The following is a 23,821-nucleotide window of genomic DNA, read 5'->3' on the forward strand; positions in this document are numbered from 1 at the left end:
GGGTCTTGCTGATTGGAGGATGCGGCCCGGCATTGTACAAAGTCCCGCCCACCCGGCATTTTCCTACCTTGGCCAATCCCCTGCGTCCCGGCATTAAGCCCCTCCCCCGGCAGCGGAGGCAGTGAGGAGGAGATCCCGAGGACCCGAGGATGCGGCAGCCCGGCTGGTGAGTACTTTCAGATGCCAGGGGGTTGGGTTTTTTCTTACTTGAATATGTCGGGCCGCTGGGGATTGGTGGAGGATGCATGGGGCGGGGCTTTGGCTCTTCCCTGCTTTCCCCCCCACCTGGCCCCCCCTTCCTTCCCCCGAGCCCGCTCACAGCCGCTCGCGGCACTTCCTGTACCTGCTGCTAGTGAGCGCGTGACACAGAATCTTCCCGCTCCTCTATTGGTGGCTACGCAGTGTCCCCCCTTCTGCCCCGGGTCCCCATGGCTGCCCGCCCGGGGTGATAGTAGGTAGGTGCGGGGGTGCGGCCGCCAGGGGTGGAGGGGGTTGCCTCCTGTCCTGGTGCTCCCTTCCCCCGTCCCCTTGGTGTGGGAGATGAGCGCGGGGGCGGGTAGTGGTGATGCACTGCTGGCTGATCGGATCACCGGCCTTTCCCCCCCCCCCCTCCCGCCCCCAGTCACTTACATCCGGCGCTGCATCTCTTGCTCCACTGTGTGTGTGTGTGTGTGTATGTATGTGTGTATCAGTGTGTGTGTATATATCTGTGTCTGAGTGTGGGTGTGTCTGTGTCTGAGTGTGTGTGTGTGTGTATCTGTGTGTGTGTCGGTCTGTGTCAGTGAGTGTGTGTGTGTGTGTGTCTGTGTCAGTGAGTGTGTGTGTGTCTGTGTCAGTGAGTGTGTGTGTCTGTGTCAGTGTGTGTGTGTGTGTCTGTGTCTGTGTCAGAGTGTGTGTGTGTGTGTGTGTGTGTGTGTGTGTGTGTGTGTGTGTGTGTGTGTGTGTGTGTGTGTGTGTGTGTGTGTGTGTGTGTGTGTGTGTGTGTGTGTGTGTGTGTGTGTGTGTGTGTGTGTCAGTGAGTGTGTGTGTCTGTCTGAGAGTGTGTGTCGTCTGAGAGTGTGTGTCTGTCTGAGTGTGTGTCTGTCTGAGAGTGTGTGTCTGACTGAGAGTGTGTCTGTCTGAGTGTGTGTGTGTGTGTATGTGGTCAGTGTGTGTATTGGTCTGTCTGTGAGTGTCTGTAGATCAGTGGCTGTGTGCAGGTCAGAGAGGGAATGGGGGGGGGGGAGAGGGAGAGAATGGGGGGGAGAGGGAGAGAATGGGGAAGAGAGGGAGAGAATGGGGGGAGAGGGAGAGAATGGGGGAGGGGGAGAAAAAATGGGGGGGGGAGTAGAGAGAGAATGGGGGACAGGGCTGGCAACGGGCGTCTGTCGAGGTTGGCGTCCCGGGCCTGGTGAGTCAGGGGGCCCACCCAAGTGTCAGTCAACCACCCTCTCACCCTCCCTGTCTCCCTGTCTCTCTCCCTCTCTCTCCCCGTCTCTCTCCCTCTCCCCCTCTCCCTCTCCCCCTGTCTCTCTCGCTCTCTCTCTCTCTCCTCTCTCTCTCTCCCCTTGTCTCTCCCCCTCTCCCCGTCTCTCCCTCTCTCTCTCTCCCTCTCCCCGTCTCTCTCCCCCTCTCTCTCCCCCTCTCTCTCTCCCCGTCTCTCCCTCTCCCCCTGTCTCTCCATCTCTCTCCCTCTGTCTCTCCATCTCTCTCCCCGTCTCTCCCTCTCTCTCTCTCTCCCCGTCTCTCTCCCCCTCTCTCTCTCCCCCTCTGTCCCTCTCCCCCTCTCTCTCTCCCCCTCTCCCTCTCATTTTAACTGCCGTATACCTACACCAAAGTAACCTACCCTGCTTTCTTCCAGATCTGACTCAAGTTGCACGCGGGAGACATCAGAAGACAGGTAGGGAACACCTCCCCTCCAGTATAGTACCTTGAGGGACTGCGGATCAGGTAAGATCCCAGCCGGGATTGCTGCTTTAGAAATTGTGAAGAGGGGGCGTCCCGACAATGGTTAAGGGGTTGTTTTTTGTTCGATTAGTGAGGCCATCCGACACACACCACACACCACACACCACACACGTAACTAGGACTAATGGTAGTAAAGTATAAATGTAATACAATAAATAAACTGTTAATGTAAAAAAAAAAAAAAAAATGTGTCCCGGTTTTTCATTTTCAAAATCTGGCCACCCTACAGCTACTGGATCGCTCCACTGTCACAGCATAACTTTAGAGCTCTACTGCATATACTGTAGTGTTCATGTGGGAGATACAGTACACCTCTTTTCCATATCATTAGCACATACAGTAAAGGCCAGAAACAAAATAACCATGAGGTTTTTTTAAGAAGTAGCACTGGGTTAACGTTATTTGCTTTAGCGCATAGGTGTTACCATTAACCTTATGTTAATTTAGGTTAATGTTAGGTTAATTAGTCTAATGGAGCTTAGTGCATCTGGTCCATGTAGGTTATGTTTTATTACATGCATACACACTTGCGACAGACAAAACAGAACCATATACTGTAGCACTGTTTCCTCTTCACTGCTAATACATGGCTTCCTGTGGGTTCTGCTTATTGCTAATTGTGATGAACAGGACATCTGCAAACAACCAGCATCTCAAAATCCTTCTGCTTCATTGGAAGGCATTGATGATTGCAATGCATGCCAAAATTAGTAATTGTAAAAGAAATGGACGTGCATGATTTTTGTAGAAAGTCCAGCTAAGGCAATAGAGTGCTTTATTAACTTGTTTTAGTAAATCCTGAACTCCCTCAATAGTACACCAAGTGCACTATGACATTTACTCATTAACGTTTTCTGTTTGCCTTCCTGTGATCAAACATACTGTAAATACAAATTTAGGATAAGTATCTGTCATTTAAATTTAACATACAGTGGGTTTAACTGGATGGACATACTGTATGTCTTTTTTCAACCTCATCTATTGTGTAACTACAGTATGTAACATCCTCACTTAAATTCCTAAGGAAGAATTTTTGTTTCCATATTACTACAGGTGCAGCTTCACGTACAGTTTGAATACATTTTTAAAAAAAAACCGTCTTGAAGGTTTTTATATATTTTAAATAGGAAGAATACTTTCTACTGCATACCATTTTGTTTCTGACTATTTTGATTACAGCCATAAATGTGAAGCCCAAAACAGCACAGTTGACATTAAATTGGATTATTATTCTTTTTATCTTGGCATCAAAGTATTTTACAACTAATCTATTAAAGTGTGTCATTTTATATTTGAGACATGTAACTACTGTAGATAAAGTTAGGGAAATGTCAAGCAACACTTATAAAATGGTAACGAAAAAAAAAATATTTGCCTGGATACATTTCTTTGCTTGATTTTCAAAAACTCGGGAGTTCAGTGAGAATAGACAACTTTGATTAACAACATTTAAAAAAAATGTAGGCAGCCTCACAGAAAATAAGCAAATGGTGCTGTGGACTAAGAATACATTTTCTTTTTCCATGATACTTTGAATCCCTAAACACCAAGTTGTGACTGGTTCAAGAGAAATACAATTTAAAAACCTAATACAGTCTTGGTTATTCCGCCAGTTATATTCTAGGTGCCCATTAGGTGACTTTCCGGAATAATTAAACATTATTACATTTTGTATATTCAACATGAAACTCATAATTGTTCTTTAGAGAAACACAAACTAATATCTTGTATATTGGATGCTAAAAATATTTTTCTCATAAAAATGTCACGTGAAAAAGATTCAAGGATGCTTTTATAATTACCATGTAAAAACTAATAAAAACATTGTTATTTCTCAACAATTAACTAATATTATTGCTTTCAATTGAATTACCTAGGTCAAAAACAGAAAATAAGTATGTTCACCAAAGCAAACTGCATTATCTTATTTGCTTGTTTACTATTAATACGGTCACTTTCAAATCTTCAGAAATAGGATTTCACGCTATCTTTTCACTAACTTTTCTTTACTAACACATACGGTATCACACATTAGTTCAGGAGAACATACTATAAGATTCTTCTACAGACAATGATAACATTTAACATGACAGTTCGTCATACAGTACATGTACAGTAGTTTTCACATCTTTCGATAACTTATAAGAGTCCACCACATGCATGCTGTTGTTTCTGCACACAAAAAGTCATGTGAGCTCCCAAAAGCTTATATAAAAGCTGCATCTTAAAGAGGCAATCCAAGCAGGTGATTTTTTGGCACATTTATTTAACATGAGGTTGAAGGAGGTGGTCTCCGGAGGTAAATCCCAGTAATTTCAGTTCTAGGGACCCCCTTCTTCCTGAGATACTTCCTTAGGGGTGCCGGTAGCCGCTTAGCTTGTCTAGCAGGGATCACATAATGACCGCTTTCCAAAGTTCCACACCCTGCGGGCCAATAGGAAACCATGATGTCATCAAGTGCGACTTCCTATTGGTCCACGTGATGCGGGAGCTTTAAAAAAAAAAAAGAAGTAACTATCTTTGGAAACAGAGAGGCCCCAGGAGCTGAAATGAATGGGGTTCAGTCACAGAGACCCCCTGCTTCAATACTATGTAAAAAAAAAAAAAAAACTCCTGCTTCAATGCTCCTTTAAAAAATTTTTTAATCTAGTCACTTATAGTAATTTCAACCTTGAAAAGACTCTTACTCAATGAAACACATTCTGCCTATGAATGACTAAAGAGTTGAAGAGAGTTTGGATTTACCCAAATCAAGTGTATAGTTTATTCGGAATCAAGAGCGGACACAATCTGCTTCAGAATGAGCCTGTGGTGATTGTATCATTCTGCAGTATCAAAATGTTATGTTTTAGTACCAAAATGTGATACAGTATATCTGTGGTTATAAACATCTGACTGACAGTATACATCCAATACTAGTGTATTGTTGGAGAGCTCTATCCTCATTATAGGTTTTGTTTCTGCTTCTTCAAAATGCTGGTTCATATGGTTCCTATTTTAAATGAAGTCCGTTTTCTTTGTTCAGCCTGAGTTCTATTTTATAGGTGCTTTCCAAATTGATCACTTAGCTTCTGTATTAGTCCGGCTAATTCTCCAGTTGCTTGTGACTTTTCTTCTAGGAGTTCATATCGGAGACTAGAGATGTCTTGTTTGATTTCCTTAAGTTCTCCTGAAGGAGAAAATAATTTGTTTGTGTTTATAAATACATAACACTACAGTATACATACATACATATATTTTATAAACAACGCCTTCACCAGTTTTAAAAGTAGAGAAAACTTTAATGCAAAATATGGAAATTGTGATGCTATCAAGAATATATATATATATTAACAACAAAAGGTATGAACCTGCAACTAACTGAAAAATAACACTGAATTGCTTCAATCAAAAATCCATCATGTAATGCTAACCAAGTAAAGAATAACAGCTAAATGACGGTGCTGGGGACAGTAATATGAATACTGGAAAAAGAGAAAGAGAAAAGTGTCCCACTAAAAGCACTCAAGCAAAATGATAATAAAGAGAAAATGTTTATTCAAGGACATGGATTACACAAAAAAGATACAACATTTAAAACAATCCCCATAGGATCCCTACAGCTATAGAAAATACATGACATGAAAAGGCAATACTGTACTCCTGAATCTATGTATGATGAGATCAGAATAATGCTACCCAGGAGAAAAAATGAACTCCTGAGATGTATGTAAAGACCGTCCGGTCAAAAAATATAGAGCTGTATGTTGTGAACTATTAACTGCAAATTATATTGATTGCCAATGCAATACCACCTAGGTCACCAAAACAAGCAAGTAAATATGTGAGAAATCACCACTGTTGGAATAGATGAGCACAATCTATATATATATATATATACTCCAAAATACAGAGATAGTATAAGTATATATATATATATATATATATATATATATATATATATATATATACTCCAAAATACAGAGATAGTATAAGTATATATATATATATATATATATATATATATATATATATATATATATATACTTATACTATCTCTGTATTTTGGAGTAGTGCAGTAGGTGTGCTTTCCAGTATGCAGGCAGTTAAATTCCTCCTGGAGAGGCTAGCTGCAGGTGCAATTAAGATAGAACTACAGAATAAACAGGGGCATGAAAGACAAGAAGGAAGCTGCCTAAAGGAGAGATTTAGTTTCCCTAGCCAGAGGGAGAGAGACTTTCCCCAACCAGGAGGAAACTGGTTGGTCTGGTCTCCAGGAAGCAGTGTCTTGGGACCATCTGGGAATCACACCCAAGAAACAGGAGCACCAAGGGCGTGAACAAGACGCAGGACATAGCCCTACTACCAGGAACCGACGTTCCTGACCTAAGGAGGAAGCAGAGCTCTGATGTGAACAGAGGGATTGCCTGGGCTCACTTGGGACAGTGTTCCCCACCTAATAGATAAGGACTTTTATATTGTTCATTGATATTATGTCTCTAAACATGAGGGTATGTTTTGTGGCTGGTAACTGGCCAGACAGGTAACTAGGGCCTGTGTGGCCTAGTATGTTTCCCAAGGGGAATAGGGTTTTATTTCATGATTTGTGTTTTTCCTTAAAGGGACAGTGTGCCTATTCTTCTGTTATTATTGTAGAGAATAAACCACTGGAGTTAAAGCCTAACCCATTGTTTGGCCTCTTACTAACCCCTGCCATGAGGCCATCCAGCCACAATACACACAAGAAAATGCTCCCCAAATTACCAACAGTTCTCACGTCTCACCTTTATGGGATAATATTTAAAATATTTTGAACTTAATTAATGTTCAATATTTTAAACTGTATTTTTGCCTTAGCTCTACAAGGTTCCTCTGACAACAAGTAGGAAATTGAGTTTTTACCCTACACTGTATATACAATCATCAGAAAGGTCATGTCTGCCTTTGTGGAAATCCTCAGTTTTCTAATTCCTCCACTAACTTTGAGTGTGCATTTAAGACTGGTACTTCGCATATGTAAATTGGACAAGATATATTTTGCATATAGTATCATATGGAAAAGGTGTGAAAAGCTGCTGAAGATCTTTATGTTCTCACTGCTAGTCTGTTTTTTTTCCCAACCAAGTTCTTACCTCCTGCTGTAACGGTCTGAGATAACATGCAAAATTCTTGCATCTAACCTAAAATCAGTCACACTTCAATGACTTCCCTATTACTCCATCTTAAAAATATCAATAAACATTTATCAGAAAAGAGATTAGGTAAAGATCATAAAATGCTTCAAAACATTTGGTTACTATGGCTATCGTAAGCAATAATATATTTAAAATGACAATATTCAGATTTTTGGTGTCAAGTCAAATATGGCTAACCCATTAAACATGCCTCTTCCATTAGTTTACCCTGTCCTAGAAGAGACTGTCCTGTTAAAGGTTTATTGATTTAGATATTCATAAATATATACATTTATTTCTTTCCATGATATTTTGAAATGGTAATAGTAACAAGCAAAGTCCTATGTAAATCTGCCCCGATCCAATTTCAATATAGATTTTTTTGTAAAGATAGGACCATCAAAGTAACATAAAGAAGGACTGTGTCACCTTTACCCACAATATAGCACCAATATAGGGGAAAATGGTCTTTGGGTAATAATAGAAAATAACAGTAGCAACACATTGGACTACAGTATAGTGAAAAGACTGTATTGTATTGTATGTCTTTATTTATATAGCGCCATTAATGTACATAGCGCTTCACAGTAGTAATACACGTGGTAATCAAATAAAAAACAGATAATATAAACAGGTCATGGGAATAAGTGCATCAGACATAAAAGTAACATTAAGGAAGAGGAGTCCCTGCTCCGAGGAGCTTACAGTCTAATTGGTAGGTAGGGAGAACGTACAGAGACAGTAGGAGGGAATTTTGGTAAGTGCGTCTGCAGGGGGCCAAGCTATATGTATCATGTGTCCAGTATAATCCACAGTGCTATTCATATGCTTCTTTAAGCAAGTGTGTCTTAAGGTGGGTCTTAAAGGTGGATAGAGAGGGTGCTAGTCGGGTATTGAGGGGAAGGGCATTCCAGAGGTGCGGGGCAGTAAGAGAGAAAGGTTTAAGGCGGGAGAGGGCTTTAGATACAAAGGGAAAGAAAGAAGACATCCTTGAGAGTAACGCAAGAGTCGGGATGGTGCATAACGAGAAATTAGGGCTGAGATGTAAGGAGGAGCAGAAGAGTGTAAAGCTTTAAAAGTGAGGAGGAGAATTGAGTGTGTGATACGGGATTTGATCGGAAGCCAGGAGAGGGATTTCAGGAGGGGAGACGTGGAGACAGATTTAGGAAAGAGTAGAGTGATTCTGGCAGCAGCGTTTAGGGTAGATTGCAGGGGAGACAGGTGACAGGCAGGAAGGCCGGACAGCAAGAGGTTACAGTAATCAAGACGGGAGAGAATGAGGGCCTGAGTCAGAGTTTTAGCAGTCGAGCAACAGAGAAACGGGCATATCTTAGTGATATTGCGGAGGAAAAAGCAACAGGTTTTAGAAACGTTCTGAATGTGAGAGGAGATTGTGAGAGATGCGTGAAGTGTGACCCCTAAGCAGCGTGCTTGGGCTACTGGGTGAATGATCGTACTTCCAACAGTAATGTGGAAGGAGGGAATAGGGCCAGGTTTGGGAGGAAGTATGAGGAGCTCTGTTTTTGCCATGTTGAGTTTAAGGCGGCGGAGGGCCATCCAGGATGATATAGCAGAGAGACATTCAGAAACTTTGATTTGTACAGCAGGTGTAAGGTCAGGTGTTGAAAAGTAAATTTGTGTGTCGTCAGCATAGAGGTGATATTTAAACCCAAGAGATGTTATTAGGTCCCTTAGAGAGAGTGTGTACAGAGAAAAGAGAAGAGGTCCCAGGACAGAGCCCTCGGGTACCCCCACACAGAGATCAATAGAGGAGGAGGAGGTGTTAGCAGAAAAGACACTGAAAGTACGATGGGAGAGGTAAGAGAAGATCCAGGATAGAGCTTTGTTCCGAATACCAAGAGTATGGAGAATGTGAAGGAGAAGAGGGTGGTCCACGGTGTCAAGTGCGGCAGAGAGGTCGAGTAATATGAGCAGAGTGTAATGACCTCTGTCTTTGGCAGCATGAAGTCGTCCGTTATTTTAGTGAGGGCTGTTTCCGTGGAGTGAGCAGTGCGGAAGCCAGATTGTAGAGGGTCTAGGAGAGAATAGGTGTTGAGAAAATGGAGCAAGCGAGAGAATAGAAGACGTTCAAGGAGTTTGGAGGCAAAAGGTAGGAGGGAGACAGGTCGATGGTTAGAAAGACAGGTAGGGTCAAGCTTGCTGTTTTTGACTAATGGTATAACTGTTGCATGTTTGAAGATCAATGTTTTATGATGAATAAAGTTTTGTAGTAGTATTTAAATAAATGTGACCTGCACACAAACAAGGAAACTATTGACAAAGCACTGTTTATAATTCAATTTTTATATATCAGTAGAAAACCGCATACAAGGTCAAAAACTACTGTCAAAGTTATGAAATGTATCGAACAATTACACTGAAATACAAAGTGACAATAAATCACTAACACACATAAAAGAGCGATATATACAAAAAAAGCACCATGGAGCAATGAGTGAATAGGATACACATCCCCTAATACTTTATATCAGGCCTGCACAACTCGTTAAGAGAGAAGGGCCGAACTGCTCCAAGGAAAAAAAATTTGGGCCGCACGGGTAAAATCATCATCATCATCATCATCATCATCATCATCATCATCATCATCATCATCATCATCTCTCCTCCAGAACCTCTCATCATCATCATCATCCTCATATATCTCCCCCAGCACCCCTCATCATCATCCTCATATCTCCCCCAGAACCCCTCACTATCAACCTTTGCGATACTCCCCATCTATCTCTCATACCCCCATCTCTCCCCCTCACCCACACACATAATACTCCCCTCCACATCAAACACACAATACCCCCCTGCACACCACACACATCCCACCCCCCCTGCACCTCACATCCTTCTCCCCCGTGCACCTCACATCATTCTCCCCCCTGTGCACCTCACATCATTCTCCCCCCCTGCACTGCCAATCACCCCCCTGCACTTCAAATGACCCTCCCCTGCACCTCCAATGACCCCCTCTGCACCTCCAATGACCCCCCTCTGCACCTCCAATGACTCCCTCTGCACCTCCAATGACCCCCTCTGCACCTCCAATCACCCCCCCTCTGCACCCCCAATCACCCCCCCTCTGCACCTCCAATCAACCCCTCACACCTCAATCAACCCCCCTGCACCTCACATAACCCCCTGCACCGCACATCACCCCCCCCTTCACATCACCCTCCCCCTTCACATCACCCCCCCTCCCCTTGCAAATACTCCACCTCCCCTTGCACATCACCTCCCCTCCCCTTGCACATCACCCCCCCTTCCCATGCACATCACCCCCCTTCCCTTGCACATCACCCCCCCTCCCCTTGCACATCACACCCCTCACCTTGCACATCACCCCCCCCTCCCCTTGCACATCACCCCCCCCTCCCCTTGCACATCAACCCCCTCCCCTTGCACATCACCCCCCCTCCCCTTGCACATCACCCCTCCTCCCCTTGCACATCACACCCCTCCCCTTGCACATCACCCCCCCTCCCCTTGCACATCACCCCCCCTCCCCTTGCACATCAACCCCCTCCCCTTGCACATCACCCCCCTCCCCTTGTACATGACCCCCCTGCTCCCCTTGCACATCACCCCCCCCCGCTCCCCTTGCACATCACCCCTCCCCGCTCCCCTTGCACATCACCCCCCCTCCCCTTGCACATCCCCCCCCTCCCCTTGCACATCACCCCCCTCTCCCCTTGCACATCACCCCCCCTCCCCTTGCACATCACCCCCCCTTCCCCTTGCACATCACCCCCCCTTCCCCTTGCACATCACCCCCCCTTCCCTTGCACATCACCCCCCCCTTCCCCATCACCCCCCCTGCACATATCCCCCTGCACCTCACATCACCTCCGATCATGGCGGCCGCGGGACTGCGCGCGCTCGCTCACAAGCAGCGGGCACCGAAACTGTCGCACTTGAGAGCAGGCTCGTCTCGCGGGAGGAAGGGGAGAGCGGACTCGGCTCGCGGAAGGAAGGGAGAGCGGGCTTGGCTCGCGGGAGGAAGGGGAGAGCGGGCTTGGCTTGCGGGAGGAAGGGGAGAGCGGGCTTGGCTCGCGGGAGGAAGGGGAGAGCGGGCTCGGCTTGCGGGGGAGGGAGAGCGGGCTCGGCTCGCGGGGGCAGGGAGAGGGGGCTCGGGGGGAGATGGGGGGACACAGCCACCGCCGTGGCCCACGTGTTGTGCAGGCCTGCTTTATATCATGCAAAAGGTGTACAAAACGTGTGAAAAAATGGCTGATTGAAAAAGAGGGTAATTGCAAAAAAGAGCAATAATTATAAGAAGGGGGCAACTTTCAGATCCCACGGTCCTTTCTTCTGGCCCATTACCATGCATATAAATGCAGTACTTCCCTTGTGTGTCCCTCCTCAGTAATCTCCAAATTCAGAAAAGCAGCCACACTCAGTCTCTTTGGATCTGTTGTACCTGTGTATGGAACAACAGATCCAGAGAGACTGAGGGGCCTAGTCTAGAAACTTCGATAACTAACTCATCGAGGATTTTGAGCAGTTCCCATACGATTTGGCAAGTTTGCTATTCAGGAAGCTGAGATGCCAAACTCAATCAGGAAGTGCATCTCCCCGAGCGGTAGTGCTCCTGCTCAAACACACCGAGCGGGAGCTGAAAAACAGCTCCTACTCGCATTCTTTATAAAAATTACCCTATTCTAGTACCTCCGATGAGATTATAGAGGCTCTCACCGAGCAAGCTCCATGCGAATTTTATCTCACCACCCCAAGGGTGGAGAGATGGGATTTGCGAGTAGGACTTAGAAATACCAGCTCCAGAAACCCCCGGCTTCCATCTATGTAATAGAAATACATTTACAGGCAGTTTCATTACCTTAGCGGCTAACCACTAAAGTAATGAAGGGTTTAAACACCAATGCCTTGTTTATTGGGGGTAGTGGGGGTGGGTAAAGGTGATATTTTTGCCCTTGGTGGGTGTTTATCTGGTTACCTGCCAGGAAGAAAGCCATCCTCATCACTGTCACTGTGCCCATGTCCTCCGTGGGCAGCAACAGTGCAATCAAAAACCAAAACTAATTTCCACTAACCCCTTAATCACCTTAGTAGTTAGTAATCACTATAGTAATTAAGGGGTTAACCCCCCACTACCCACCCGAGATGCCTAACCACCTTCCCCATGGCAACTACCCCCACTCTCTACCAATTGATTGACACAGTGGTACACCATGCCCATATAATATGGGCATGATTTGTCACTATGGCAGTCAATGGGGAACCTAAAAAAAAAAAAAAGCCCCAAAAATATACAACAATAAAAAAAAAACAAGCACCAATAATACACAACAATGAAATAAAACCAAGCACCAAAAATACATAATTAATTAATTAATTAATTAAAAACAAACATTTCACAAAAAATGCATTGCTTGTCACTGTGTTTATCTATGGCTCGAAAGGGGCACAGATAAACACATTGGCAGTAAATGGGCAATCTAAAAAAATACACAATTAAATAAAATACAATCAATGTTTTTCTTTCCATTGGTGTCTTCACCCAGTTCTACACGAGCACCAACTCTTGACCCTCGACACAATGCTCCTCAACAGCCGATGCGAAGAAGTCTGTGATCAAATCTTGATAGAAGTGATGTCTACCCAGTGAGTTCTTTATTATTGTCTTCATTCTTTTCATCTTTACTTGTTATCCATTGGGGCAGATGGTTTCCCGTCGGCTTCTTAAGCTCAAATGAGACGGGACAGGCCTAATACATGGCCTATGATGTCACATTTGAGCATCAAATGGTGCACCCCCAATCCGATTGGCTGGTGTACCATGCGACCATGCAAGGCCATTTTTTGCTCTCAAGGAAAAATGGATCAACAGCTGCTGCAAGACTAGCAGACAATATACTAGCTTTACAGATGTTGGTGCACTGCGTTGTGGAACATCAATACCCAAACACACCTCCAGGCTCTTCAACAACCAACTGCTACCAAGTGAAACCATCCTGCATCTACCATAACCAGAGTGCTTCAACGGGGACCCAAAAAGGTTCCAGATGTCTTTTACATAACAGATACAATTTCGATTTAAACCTTTGACTTATGCTACAGAATGGATAGGGCTAGAATCATCTTTATCATTGGGAACCTTAAAGAAGATGCTATGCTCAGGGCTTCACCCTTGTTAGTCACAAACAGTCCCCTGTTTGATAATTATAGAGCCTTTGAAAATGAATTAAGGGGTATTTTTGAAGGAAAGACACTAACAAAATAGAGTGAATGCTTTGTTAGGCATAAAAAAAGTTTCAGAGAATCATAATCTTGCAGCCACTACTGATTGGACTGACAGTAGTTTAATCATAGTATTTCATCACAGACTAAAAGATAAGTCAAAGGACGAATTGGCTTGGGTTGCGCTTCCTACAACTTTAACCAGTCTCATAGATGATCTGTCTCTACAAATATACCAAAGGATTTCCAAACAGCGAGCTAAACACAAGCGGACGAGCACAGAACCATCTGGGCAACCTTCACGCCCGGAGTTATCTCGGGAAGAAATACCTGAATCCATGCAAATTGTGATGTCTCGGGACCCTGTAACATCTGCAGAGAGAAGGTGATGGCATCAATACAAATTATGCTTCTATTGTGGCTTAAAAGGACCTTCACTCAATACTTGCCAACCATGCCCATCAACGGGAAATGATTTAGCTCAGCATTTAAAGGGAAGGTTTTTATAGAGTCAAGAAAATGCAATAGACTCAAAGTCTAACCATAACCTTTCATGTTACTGTACCTCTTACCCTATCTTGGTTTGCTGCTGACAGGCCAGGCGTTTTTGAATTCTAGAGTATCCAGCAACTTCATGGATCACAGATTTGCACAGTTTTATGGTATTTGGACAATTAAAAAAGAAAGAGCAGAAAAGGTACAAGCCATCGATGGTTCATCTTTAACCACAGGGAAATTTACTCATCAAATGAAACCTCTTCAAATAGAAATTGCTCAGCATATGAGGGGACCTCCATTTTGATTTGATTGATGTTCCACATTTTTTTGATCCTGGGACTACCACGGATAGAAAGCCATAATCCATCAATTGAATCGCAAAAAAAAAAAAAAAAATACATATGGACCCGAGTGCTGTTCCTGCAGGAATCACCAAAAGACGGTAGTTACCGGTACTCAGGATCGTGACACTGGTCCAACAGTTCAATAAGTAGTGACCTGTCATACTGAACGACCCAATATTTCGCATTCCACAATGTATTTGATCCCGGTGAAGGAGATAAGTTGCCACTGCACCGTCCATGTGATTGTCCTATCTAGCTTCTACCTGAAACTGAAATCTCCTTTGAATGGGTCTACGCACTGTCAGATCCCGAACTACAGTTCTGTGCCAGTATATTACCAAGGGTCTTCAAAAACGATTTTTCCGCCATTCTAAATTCTGAACATGAGCACCATTTTTTTTTATCCAAGAAAGACGATATATTACGACCCTGCATTGACTACAGAGCACTCAATGATATAACTATCATAACATCGCTATCCTTTGCCACTGCTTTCAGAGTTATTGGACAGAGTTCATACTGCAAAACTATTCACTAAATTAGATCTCAGAGGTACCTGGTCCGCATCAGAGAACCTTTCAGACTATGTAATGCTCCAGCAACATTTCAAAATTTTCTCAATGAAATTTTTCGAGATCTGTTAGATGTATATGTTCAAACCGACCAAGCTAACACCTTAATTTATTCTGAATCAGAATATGAGCATAACCCCCATGTTTAATATGTGCTCCTCGGGTTACAAACCCATCATCTATATGCTAAGCTGAAAAAATGTACATTTTACAAGACGAAAATAGAGTATTTGGTATACATTCTCTCTGCTTCCTCTATTTCCATGAAAATCATAAGATTCAAGCCTTTTTAGATTGGCCAACACCTACCTGTACATCCATAAAAGGATGTACGGAGACTATTGGAGTTCACCCATTTCTATTGACGATTCATTCAGGACTTCTCCCTAGTCACCCGTCCCATGACTCAGCATCTAAAAAAAGGGCTCAATGTTTTCTTGGTCAAAGCCAGTGAAATAGGCTTTCAAAAGCCTTATACAGGCATTCACCCAACCACCAGTACTTGTTCATCCTCAGTGTGACCAAGTACTCACTCTGGCTTCGCATTATGAGCAGTTCTACAGTATCTTAACGGAATGTTCAAACTAATGTATTTTATCTTGTGGCCCAAACCCACCTTAGCAAACTTGATAACCCTCTACAATTCAATATGCCGTTTGCAACTACAGCACACATCACTGCAAAATGCTCAAAGAACTACAGTAGATTGGTCATCATTGAGTCTAGGCGCAAAGTTTATCTTTCCTGTCTTGCCTTCAAATACTTTCTGGGCAAGCCACCCATCTATCTGAACAAGCTCCTCAACCCTACCACATGCGCCACTTATCATCTGAGATCTGACTTCAAAAGACTGTTCATGGTCCCAAGGTTCAGCAAAGTATCTTTCCACTCCTCCTTCTCTTACCGTGCACCCCAAAACTGGAACAATCTACCGGAGTCTCACAGCCACCACTAGTCTAATTTCTTTCTATAACTAAAGAGGTCTCACATTTTACTCTGGTCTGTAACTCTATACATATGTCTATAATATATATTATCTTTAACTGTTCATGCAATGTCTTGTATATAATGTATAACCCTGTTCACTTATGTGTAACTATGTACTTGAAAACGAGTGGTAACTCTCAATGTATTACTTCCTGGTAAAACATTTTACAAATAAATAAATATTATTGACATAAATTGATGGATGCTGAAAGAAACTATACTATATGTGACAAAGAGCTACTGACCATTAAAGTTGCATTCAAGAAATGGCATAATTTACTGAAAGGAGCTTGTCAGGTTATTGAAGTTTAAACCGACCATTCAATCTTCAATTTTATTTTCATTTCTTTCTGATGTGTGCCAATCCTGGACTGGGCCTTATTCATGACCGATTCTAGTTCAAGCTGATCTTGTGACCAGTATCTGCAAACAGTAAGGCATATGCACTCTCTCGTACAGACACCCCTGAAACTGGGATTCCTGAATAAAATCTGCTCCTACCAGGGCAACATCTTGTGGTTGGCATACAAACCATGGACTTTGATAATGCTTTAATAAGAGCTCTTCATCCTGATCCATGTTTAGAAAAAAAGTTCCAAGGGATTCTACTATCTCAATCAATGTCTTTATGTACCTGGAGAATCATGCAATGTGTCACGACCATCCGTCGGCAGGACATCCAGGTTTCTTAAAAACCCAAAAGCTTCTGCAACGATATTTTTGGTAGCCTACATTGAATTCAGATATCAATAAATATGTGGAATCCTTTGAAACCTGTGCTTGTCACAAGAATCTTTGTACGTTTCCTGCAGGGATCCTGTTACTGTTACCGGTACCCAACAAAATGTCGGAGATAATTTCAGTGGTAGTGGGCTCATTTTATTGGACTACCGTAACTAACAACAGTGCAACAATTTGTGCCTATTTTCATTGACTCCAATTACACGGATTATCAGATTCTATTGTGTCGGATCGAGGAGTACAATTCACCACTACATTTTGGAAGGCTGTCGGTTTTAACACTTGGAATTCATTGTTCATTATCATCAGGATATCATCCCCAAAGCAATGGGCCAACTGAATGAATGACTGAATCAAACACTTAAACAATATCAATGTTGCTTTTCTAATGTACACCAATCCAACTGGATAAACTATTTGGCAACATCAGAATTTGCCTCTAATAACTCTTTTCACCGGTCCATAAAAAAAAAAAGAGTCCCTTTACATGCACATACACCTATCATCCAGAAATGTTTCCAGGTCATTGTTTCTCCACTCCAGTACCAGCCGCTAGACATCTTGTGACAGAGCGACAAAGTGTACATAAACAGGTTCCACAGATACTAAGTAAAGCCAAACAAGATCAAATGAAATTTGTAGACCAACATCGAAATCCCGCACTTTCATTTAATGTAGGAGACTCGGTATGGTTATTTACCAAACACTTACTCATGTAAGAATGCCCAGCCAAACTGGTAGCTCGTTTTATGGGACCCTTCTTGATAGAAAAGATAATCAACCCGGTGGCTATCTGCCTGAAGTTACCTCCCCATTGGTGAGTGCGTCCGGTGTTCCATGTGGCCTTCCTTAAACAAACCAGGCTGAACCCATTCTCTACTCGCCTTCTCGCTAGGCTCACCCTTGTCATGGTAAAAGGGCAAAAAGAATATGACGTTCATGCCATCTGTGACTCCAAGAGACAAAGATATGGTCTGTTCTACTTGGTGGACTGGAAGGGCTGTGAAAACAAAACACAAAACAGCGCACAACGCTCATAGTGAAGTAATTCAAGGTTCTGCGTACATCAGAAAAAAGTATAACAAGCATTTAACTGTGACTATGACAGTTGTTACGACTCAGGCATCAGGGCACATGGGTTACCACTCAGGCATCAGGACCCCATGTGCCCTGATGCTTGAGTGGCAACAACTGTCATAGTCACAGTTAAATGCTTGTTATACCTTTTTCTGATGTACGCAGAACCTTGAATTACTTTTAAAATGATAAATTGTTCATTCTTACTTCACTATGAGCGTTGTGCGCTGTTTTGTGTTTTGTTTTGGCTAGATTCAGGGTGTTGGACGACCCCTATTTCAGCAGCAGACGCTCCTTATTGTAACACAGTTATCCTTACTTACTTGGGTATTTTGTGGATATTTCACTCAATTTATCCTTCACATTGTTTATTCATTATAGTTGCGCACTTGTACTGTTTTTTCTGGAAGGGCTGTGGCCTGGAGGAGCGATCATGAGCCAGTGCCATTCACGCACCCAGACTAATCAAGTAATTCCACCTACGTTTTCCTCATCGCCTGGTCCTAGGCCATCCGGAGCCGCGACAAGTAGTGGGAGAACTGCCAGAACTCTGCGTCTGCACATAACCAGTTATCCACCAGGCTTAAGCCCAAAGAGAACTACAGCTCCCATTTGCATTGCAACACAAGACCCTCCCACTTCTTGACTAAGCCCTATTTATAGGTCAACAAAGTTATTTGCTCCCTCTGTTACGACTTTGTTCTGGAACCAGTTCACGTCTATTCCTGTTACCTGTTCAAGCTAAGTACTCTGCCTGTTTCCCCTTATATTTTATCTTGGACTTCCTCTGGACTCTGCCTTTGCCTAACCCTCAAGTACCTTGATGCTCAATTGTGTATGACCATGGAACTGTACTGGACTTTGCCTGCTTTAAAACTTCAAGTACCCTGCCTGATAAACTGTGTATGACCATGATTTCCCTGTGACTCTGTCTGCCTTGTCCTCTGGTAATTCCTTCCTGAGTTGTGTCATCCTCAGTGTTCCCAGAGATATATTCTCATTAAATGTCAGGGTTTGGTTAGCTATATGCTATCTCATACAGTACCAACTAAAGATAGACACATTCTCACATTCTCTTGCGGAATGAGTTGTTAATGAGAGCCTTATCTTTGGGAAAGTGGAGACATGGGTATGATTGATGCATAAAATAGATTAAAAATAACCATAACACACACATAATAATGCTTAGATTATTAATTTCATTTATTGAGTCTTAGAGAGAATTAGAAAACATCACAAATATGTAATGTATTCTAAACAATAGATAACATCTGTGATCTATAATCATTATATTTGAAAGCTTCAGAGACATTATTTGCAACCCACTGAGACCTTTACTGGACAAACAAACAATCTCAGCAAATAAACTCTGCTCCAATGGAAGAAAACGTAAGGTTTCCAAAATAAGAGGTTTTAGTGAAGCCCTAAATACAGTACCTACCTGACCTATGGTTCATAATTGATTAAAGATGATTAAATTGATTAAAGATGCAGTTCCCCCAACATTATCTATTTTGAAAGTGTGCTCTATATGATGACCTTTAAAGCAGACAATCAACCTTATTTTATTTTTTTACGAGCTGTTTTGATTTTACTTTATTTAAAAAGATCAAAAGCCGGCAGTGCAATGTTCACATTGCCACTCATGCTGCTTGTTCACACTTTCTCCATTCCACAAGGAAAAAGAGAGAGACGTTTTCTATGCCGACAACAAAGGATCTGACCAGAGCAAAATATCTTCACTAATCTTCTCGGATAAGGTTCTTTGCGGTTGGGGGGATTAGCATTGATATTAATTTACATTTTCTTAGAAATAAAATTCACAGTTTAAAAAAATAAATAGTAGAGAAAAACAAGAAAGATGGACACAGACACTTTATTGTACAGTATTGTGAAGATATCTTACAACACTAAAAAATAATAAACATGCAGGGGGAACTAACCCGTTAAAGGAAAGTTGGAACTTGCAAAGAACCATTAAAACTACATAATTGCATTAGAGTCATTGTACTTTATATGTAGGCAAAATGGAGGATCATGCAGAGTACAAGAGATGATCAAGTGCTCTGTCATTTTATTAGGATTGGGGGCTTTATGAAATCATTCTGTAAATAATTAACTGCACTCATTTTACTCTATGAGCATGTTTATTATAAGAACATTCTGTGATTGTATTCATAATTTAATTCATATCACAATGCATTGTGATGAGCATTACATCTGATCCACTGTATTGACTTTCTGCTTTGGAGATACACATTATAATTTTATATTGCAATGTTTGTGGAAGCAACTGACCTGCTGGAGTATAATGGCTAGCACATTGCACGTTGAAATAGAAATATTAAATTGCACTGCATTATTCAACAACTGATAAATAATGTAATAGATTTCTTTCTTTTTCTTGGAATTCAGTGATGCTGAAGAAGAAATGTTTACTTGTCATTTCATTACATTGTCTTTTATTTCCCATTTGGAAGAACATTTATACTATATACAAATACAAATTACAGATGGAGCTTCCCTGAAGCATTGCAGGTAAATAAAGATTCAGCGTAAGCCAACTCTGCATCTCTCCTGCTATGTAAATGCAGGGTGAGATGCATTCTTACATTGATACATTTAAACTGTGAAATCCCATCAAACATTTAAAGGATTAACAGCACAGTTTATTAAAAACCTACTCCAATGAGCATACTGTATGCTGAAAACTATCTTCAGAAATCCATAGTGGCTGGTTTTGAAATGCTACTGTACTTATTCACAAGAGCAAGTTTTGATAACATGGAAAGTGCACCATGTGAAATACAAGTGTCTATTTATCTATTTTCCTTTATTAAAGCAATATAGACACGTCATATACATTTTGCTTGTTATGAAACAATTTAGCATAATGTTTAATCAAAATTATCAAAATGTATGATACATTTTTAAAAGCAAATTGTGCCAATTGCAACAGCCACTTTGATAAGAGACACGGATATATGTCGATCAGCACTATCAAACTTTAAAAACCATTGTGTTACTAGAAACATCTACATTTAGTGTGTTGTGCAATAGCTCTGTCTCAAATGTAACCAGAAATGTCAACACCTTATCTTCCCCTCTACTCCCCTCTCCTAATCTGACCCTTTTCTGTGGCTGGGGCACATCTTTTTTGTTTGTTTTCCTAGTAGTGGGAACATGTAACCTCATAAGCCTACGGTATAACAATATCATTTCCATCAAATCTTTTAGGAATGGTTAATGTTAGCTACAGTACTTTACCTTCATTGACTTCATCATTCTCTCTATCAGCCTGTGCCTTTAACACATATCGCTTTATTAGACGCTTCATAATTTTCTGGAAAAGTAAAAATAAAATAAAAATACATAGAAACAAATAAGATTCAAACCCCTTAAAACCCTGATGGAAATCGTATTCATAAGTTAAAAAAAAAATTAAATCAGTTCTGTCCAAACTTCAATCAAACATAATGAATTATTGGCGAAGCCCTTCATTGCTACTATCCAATACAAATGATATTTTGTTCATCTGAATCAGGACTCTAGGATATACTGTATTGCTGAATTTGGCATGGCTTAACATTATATATTGTCCTTGCATTGGTGAATGTGGGTTCACATCAATGCTTTACTCTTCAGAAACGGAAAAATGCATAATTAAATAGTACAGTAGCAAAACTATAATCACATGTGTATGAGTGATCATTGTAGTTACTGTCTAAAAAGGTCGTCTTTCTGTTCAACACAATGGAATGGTCATTTCAATTACCTGATACCTAGTAGCCTTACTAAAAGGATTCCTGACTTTGAAGCTTTCTGAATTTCGATTAATAGCTGGTCGATGAATCTTCTGCAATGATAACACATTTTTTTAAAGTTATAAATCAATAAAAGATGAACGCCATTGCACTGTGCAACTAATAAAGAGTTAGTATTAAAGTCATAAACGTAAGTCTTCTGCTATGCTGAAAAATACAAGAATGCATGTCATATAGGACCTTATTGCACAAAGTGTGAATGTGCTGATCCAGTAGTACTGCATGTAAAATAATGGCACAAAATCACACATACTGTAAATAAGAAATGATAACTAAAAATTGTCACAGTACATAATTTTAATATTGTTTTTTTACTTCTCTTTTTTCCTTCCAACCATCTACTGTAGTTTTCTTTTAGACACATTTCTCTGCTAGAAATCGATTCTAATGGACATTTCTAAGAAACTGACACACGTCTTTACTCTGTACGATAAAAAAAATGTAACTTCCTATCGCCACTTATTGTAAACTATCTGCGAACTTAATCACGTTAACTTACTTTACTTACAACACTTTCTCTGGTGTTTTTTTATTTTTACTGTTTCTACAAATTTTACTGTACTTTTCTGTTATTGATATCCACACATTTTCTCTTTCAACAGTTTGAGTACAGAACTGTATACTATTTTAGCGCAGCTTATTAATTTTTTAGTGTTGGCCCCATTACCTATTGCAGCAAAAATATGGAATTGTGCTACAGTACAGTGTAGTGTTGAGACAAATAAGAAAGCATACCCTTAACCTGGAATTCAGCATGCCAATTTCAAGGTCATTCTCACAGTGACTGGACTCTGATTTGCAAAACTTGACGAGGCACATCTTGACTCTCAACATGAGATAATAAAATGATTTAGGGCTCGGCACTAAATTGAAAGGAGCCGGTAATGTCCTTCCTTCATCAAAATAAGATAACCAAAGTTTTGCCCGTGCAAACTTCCATTCTACATCTGCATCTTCCTGTGAAACAAAATACGGAATGATACGGCACGCACGTGTGTAATGAAACATTATATACATTGTAATATACAGTATACTGTACATGACATGATTGTAGCAGCTGCACCTGTTGATAAAATTTGATGATTATGTTTTTTAAGTCATACTGTATTTACTGTACTTGTTGAAAGTTCTTATTCAATTGACCTCAGGACTGCATGTCATTTTTTGGGTGCTTGGATGACATCTTGGCTTGTGAGTGCAGTTCATTGCTTGTATAATTATATGAATTAAGATCCTACACAATCAGAGGCTTTTTGTGTGTGTGCTTCTATATTTCCCACATTGTAAACTTTTTACTTAGTAACTCAGAAGACCATATACAAACTGCGTGGAGCAGTTTTGTTGTTAGTAGTAGTATGATTATTAATTTTACTTATTAATATTGCCTAATGTGGTAGAAAAAAAAACTTTTAATCATATTTGCACACAGTTGACTTTTTTTTTTTTTACATTTGTCTATAACAGGAATGAACATGTAATTCCTAAAAGATAAAGTATTTAATCAATTGTCCACAGCACTCAAACAGTAACACATTTATTTATCAAATGTTTTACCAGGAAGTAATGCATTGCGAGTTACCTCTCGTTTTCAAGTATGACCTGGGCATAGAGTTATACAATCTCACTGGGGTAACTAAGACACCCTAAACAAAGAAATTCCAGTATTCTAAATGAAAAGAATGTAATAAGCAACACACCTAAAATAAAGCTGTACAATGATAACAGGTGGAAAGCACAACACATCCAGTGGTATAAACCTTAATGCATAATCAAGTGCCTAAAATCCACACACGGGGATAGCTATCAGTACACAATCTGTAGTACAACACTCACAGCATAGTTATAAGTCTAAGTTATACACCAGATAATTAGCTATAATGAGCCTAACTGATGCAAGTGTAACTACTAAGAGAATACAGGAGCATGCTGATGTGACAGTTTAACTACCCAGAGCATGCTGATGTGACAGTGTAACTACCCAGAGCATACAGGAGCATGCTGATGTGACAGTGTAACTACCCAGAACATACAAGAGCATGCTGATGTGACAGTGTAACTACCCAGAGCATACAGGAGCATGCTGATGTGACAGTTTAACTACCCAGAGCATACAGGAGCATGCTGATGTGACAGTGTAAAGGAACACTAAAATAAATCAAAGTATACTATAAGGCAGAGGTGCGCAAACATAATATGGCCATGGTTTGCCACAATTGCAATAAATGGGCAAGATAAAAAAAAAAAAACAGCCACTATATAAAACACATTTTTTTAATGTAATGTTTTAGAAATGTCAATAAACAATTGATTGGAACAGTGGTACACTATACCCATACAATATGGGCATGGTTTGCCACTATGGCCGTCAATGGGCAACCTAAAAAAACAAAAACAAAACCAGCACCTAAAATACAATATATTACAATTAAATATAGGCTGTCCTCGGTTATCCAACGGAATCCATTCTTGAA

The 23,821-nt window shown here is 41.2% G+C and overlaps 1 protein-coding gene across 1 annotated transcript in view; it reads right to left on the reverse strand.

The window, feature by feature from the left end:
• Positions 1-2,649: 2,649 nt before the first annotated feature.
• The window catches only part of TRPC7 (transient receptor potential cation channel subfamily C member 7), a 187,307-nt gene continuing 166,135 nt past the window's right edge, over positions 2,650-23,821 (reverse strand). The window contains exons 8-11 of the mRNA XM_075601205.1: positions 22,086-22,307; positions 21,302-21,382; positions 20,794-20,869; positions 2,650-5,116 (exon numbers count right to left, since the gene is read on the reverse strand). Of these exons, the coding sequence (XP_075457320.1) occupies positions 4,986-5,116; positions 20,794-20,869; positions 21,302-21,382; positions 22,086-22,307 (510 nt within the window). The 3' untranslated portion in view covers positions 2,650-4,985. The remainder of the gene's footprint in view (positions 5,117-20,793; positions 20,870-21,301; positions 21,383-22,085; positions 22,308-23,821) is intronic.

The sequence above is a fragment of the Ascaphus truei genome, chromosome 5 (genome assembly GCF_040206685.1).
Source record: "Ascaphus truei isolate aAscTru1 chromosome 5, aAscTru1.hap1, whole genome shotgun sequence".
Taxonomy (NCBI): domain Eukaryota; kingdom Metazoa; phylum Chordata; class Amphibia; order Anura; family Ascaphidae; genus Ascaphus; species Ascaphus truei.